This window comes from Austrofundulus limnaeus, unplaced genomic scaffold (genome assembly GCF_001266775.1).
Source record: "Austrofundulus limnaeus strain Quisiro unplaced genomic scaffold, Austrofundulus_limnaeus-1.0 Scaffold1, whole genome shotgun sequence".
In the NCBI taxonomy this organism is placed as follows: domain Eukaryota; kingdom Metazoa; phylum Chordata; class Actinopteri; order Cyprinodontiformes; family Rivulidae; genus Austrofundulus; species Austrofundulus limnaeus.
Window position 1 is genome coordinate 1827255 of NW_013952403.1, and position 3975 is coordinate 1831229.

Genomic DNA, 3975 nt, shown 5'->3' on the forward strand with positions numbered 1-3975 from the left:
GGATGGGAGACTGTGATGAAGTGATTCATCGCGGTCAGCTGGCTTCTTCTTTAGATTGTTCTTTTTTCACGTACAGTGCCCTGAGATAACGTATGTTGTGTCTTGGCGCTATATACGTAAATAAACTGAATTGAATTGAATTAAACAAAAAAAGACGTYTTGATTTCTGAAATATATGTTTCAGGTAGTCAGTAATTCATTGTAGATATCTTAAATTAGAGACTCCATACAACTTATTGGAAAATCTGACGTCATTTATACTGTTCAGAATGTAATCAGAGATATCTTAATTAACTACGTATCTCTAGTCATAAACTAATTTCAGATATGTGGAATGTAAATGTGTTCAAGATGATTAAGTGCCAAAACGGCCTGCCATACCCATCAGCGTTTGCAGCGCCGACGTCACTTGCTCAGCCCAGCTGCTGACGGGGAGATGTTGTTTTAGGAAGAGGGTTTATATTTCTAGGGGTCTTCATTTTCACACACTTATCAGACGGTGGAACAGATTTGATGTGTTCCCGCTGCGAGTCGGCACCAGACTCTCCGGCACATTTTTACAGCAGATTGATATATATCGAATTGTTGTCCAGCACTGATTGATGTACAGTTGTAAGTTTTATTATGCAGAAATATTTACACTTAAAAAAAAAACAGTGGTTCGGGTGATGCTAAAATAAAGCTCACTCTGCAAATGATCTTTTGTTTCAGCTACCCTCTTTGCCAGCCTCCTCATTCGACCGCCTCCCAACTTGGTGGGCAGGCAGACGGCGCATGACCGACAGAGAGCCATCAACTTTATTCTGGGTTTCCTYATGGCCGGAGACGAAGAGTAGCCGAGGATGAGTCGCCACGGCTGACCTGGACCCCCGTCACACTAGCTGCTTCACCTGGACTCTCTGCGCCACCTGTTGGAGACCAGCACAGCTACGTCTCACCCTCTCTGACACCAGAGGTACCAAACTGAACTCTTAGCTGGTGTCATATCTTCGGTTGTCGACACAMAACGGCCCAGTCGCTGAAGCTTCTGGGAGAAGTCTGAACTGATGCCTGTGCACTTTTTYTCTCGACCTAAAGGACGTGTGCCTCCGGACCCGTCTTGTCCTCACTGTCAGCTGACTCTTCTTGTTGTAGGTGCTGATGCCAAATTAACCCCTGAATGGTGAGAGGCGCGAATGTGAAAACACTACGAGTCCGTAAAGGCCAGAAAGAAAGATTTAATTACACTAAAGACAATAAGTAGATTGAATAATGTGTACAAATATACTGTTCAAAGCCTCAAGTAGTTTAAAACGGGATCATTAGAGTTGAGTAACTAAGAMTGTTTTTGCTTTAAATCATGACAATCATTTGTTGCTGTATTTGAGTTGAAACCGATAAAATACCTTTGAAATTTATTAGTTAACATATCTGTAGTATTCTAACTGCTATTTATATATATTTTCTTTGAGGTTTGCACCATTTTATTGTTTATTTTTTTCTTTCATTTTTCTTTCTGTTTAATTTTGTAACTGTATTACTTTAAAAAAAACAGATTATCATTTTCATATAGAAAACCGTTCCTCGTGAACGTTTGCAGTGTTTTTGTCAGATTCCTTGGWGTTACAAAGGAAGTCTGTTAACACCCTGATTTCCTGGTCAGCCGGAATCAAAAACAGATCCGCCCCTCTTGAGGTTCTGAAACRATGTAAATAGTGAGTTTCCCGTTCTGTAGGTGTTTGACTGTGTGGTGGTGCAACTCTGTGATGGTGTCTACAGTTTGTGTCTGTCTGTTTACACGTCTCTGCTCCATCTCATAAACGCTAATTTTGTTTGTTTTACATCATTGTAAAGCTGTGACCAGTGGTGGGCACAGTTCTGCTAATCCGCTAATAGCAGAACTAGCATCTCATATCGCAGATTAGCATTTTTACCAACTTTGGAAATCATTAGCAGACCAATTAGCTTCCATTAAATTAGCTTCTGCTAAATTTAAGTCCATTAAAATATTCACTAATTGAAAACTTTCTATTTTTATGTCCTTTATCCCAAAATTAATAAAAACTATCCTCTCGTACAAGCAGTGCTAAACAAGTCAGGCACCGTGTGTGTGTAGCATGTAGCATTTAGCAGCTAAACTTCAAAATAAGAGCATCAAAAAGAAATAAAATAACATTTAATAATATTTAAATAACAAATACAACAAACTTATATGTTTAAAAAAGTGTTGCTCGACTAACTATTAAAATACAAACTCGATTAAAAAATGCTTTTTATCTGAAAGGGTTTAACTAAAAGTATCACAGGTTAGACAGAGCTATAACTCTGGTTTGGATTGGCCAGTTTGCTACGAATGATCCCGCCCACCTTCAAATTGAACCAATAGAACACTAACAATAGTTCCAATAACTTAGCCGTTAGTGTCAGTGGAGCTAAGATTCTTATTTGGCGGGTTAGTGGTTAGTGAAGCTAACTTTTTGGTTAGCTGTGCTCACCACTGGCCATGACACAATCTGAATGAAGCTCTTTAAAGTGCTGCAGCATGCTTAAGGGAGAAAATTCTTYCTTTCTCAGTTGTGCCAGAGGGGGATTGTTTTTTTTTTTCTCGTCTGCCCTTGTTGCAAAACCCAGGCGGTTATAGAATTAAGGAAGTTTCCTGCTGTGTTTAATGAATATTTCCTCTTTAGGAGTTTCACTCAACAGATGTCAGGATTAGTTTCACAATCATCACACTCATTTCGCCTGTTTGGCATCTTTTATTGAATCCCGGAAAACACGAGGTTTGTTTTCTGATTTCTTTTTTTGTAGGAATTCAGAAAATTCTTCCTGGAGTTTAATTGTAATTGCAAATTTCTTTCTGTTCACTTGCAGTCAACACTCAAAATTTCTTTGTCGAAGTGGAAATTTGCCAAAACGGTGTCCAAATCTCGTGAAAGTATTTCTTCTACATAAATCTTGATTAAAACTCGGAAAAGCAAAACATTTTTTTAACTTTAAAATATGACAAACAAAACAACAATGAACAATCGTTTGTTTAGTTGTTTCTGTATTGATGTCGCGGTGTGAGTTCRTTGCTTTTGTTTTTCAGTCGGTACATTTGGAATGTTTTCAGCTTTACAGTTGTTGTTTTTTTTGGTACTTTTAATTTATTTAAAAAGAAATAAACTGTAAAAAGCCTCCATGCKCTTCATTTCAACTCGTTTATTTGTAGCAGCTGCCCAGTAGATTGAGTAGTTTACTCCTCGGCTTCGTGTGAAATCTTTCACGGCTGATGTTTGTGTTTTTGTTGGAGAGCCTCACCTCGATGCTACATTCTTATCCTCTGCCATTATAAAACCACCTCCCAGCTGCTGCCTGGTGAGTTTAATCCTGRTTTTATCCAACATCATGGCCATGCTCAGAGTCTCTTCTTACCGCAAAATGTTTGAGGACCACAGGTGGGGTGGAAACGGAGGGYTGGGGGCGCCGTGTGCCGGACAGTACCGGGCCTCTGTCAGGTCAGTGTTGATTCACGCACAGTACTTTTAAATCTTTAGGTTTTTTTAACACAAATCTACAACGGAGTATTAGAGCCAGACTAAGAATTTAATTCTTCTATTATGAGAATGAAGTCAAAATGCAAGAATAATGGCTTTGAAATAGACACAAGCGTTTCAAAGTCCTGTTGCTGATAACAATTCAATGCTGATGTGTTAAAAGATTTATTTCCTTATTTGTAAAAATTATACCAAAATAAAACTCCACAAGATGTTCAACGTTCTTCCTTTTAAAGCGGAGGTAAGATTGCTTTTCACTGTCGGAGTTCTTGATTTTATTCCTGTGTAATATTATGAATTTATTCTCATATTATTATGACTATTCCCAAAATATTAAAAATTTAATCTTTTATTATTATGAATTTATTCTCATATTATTATGACTATTCCCAAAATATTAAAAATTTAATCTTTTATTATTATGAATTTATTCTCATATTATTATAACTTTATTTTTGTA

The 3975-nt window shown here is 37.5% G+C and overlaps 2 protein-coding genes across 3 annotated transcripts in view; both read left to right on the forward strand.

Moving 5' to 3' along the window:
* ocrl (OCRL inositol polyphosphate-5-phosphatase) overlaps nt 1–3156 on the forward strand; it is a 23254-nt gene extending 20098 nt beyond the window's left edge. For both annotated transcript variants that reach the window (XM_014004211.1, XM_014004220.1), the window contains exon 23: nt 712–3156. In XM_014004211.1, the coding sequence (XP_013859665.1) occupies nt 712–836 (125 nt within the window). In that variant the 3' untranslated portion in view covers nt 837–3156. The remainder of the gene's footprint in view (nt 1–711) is intronic.
* Nucleotides 3157–3258: 102 nt separating this feature from the next.
* Nucleotides 3259–3975, forward strand: part of vimr2 (vimentin-related 2) — a 23353-nt gene continuing 22636 nt past the window's right edge. Inside the window, exon 1 of the mRNA XM_014004233.1 lies at nt 3259–3476. Coding sequence (XP_013859687.1) covers nt 3367–3476 — 110 coding nt within the window. The 5' untranslated portion in view covers nt 3259–3366. The remainder of the gene's footprint in view (nt 3477–3975) is intronic.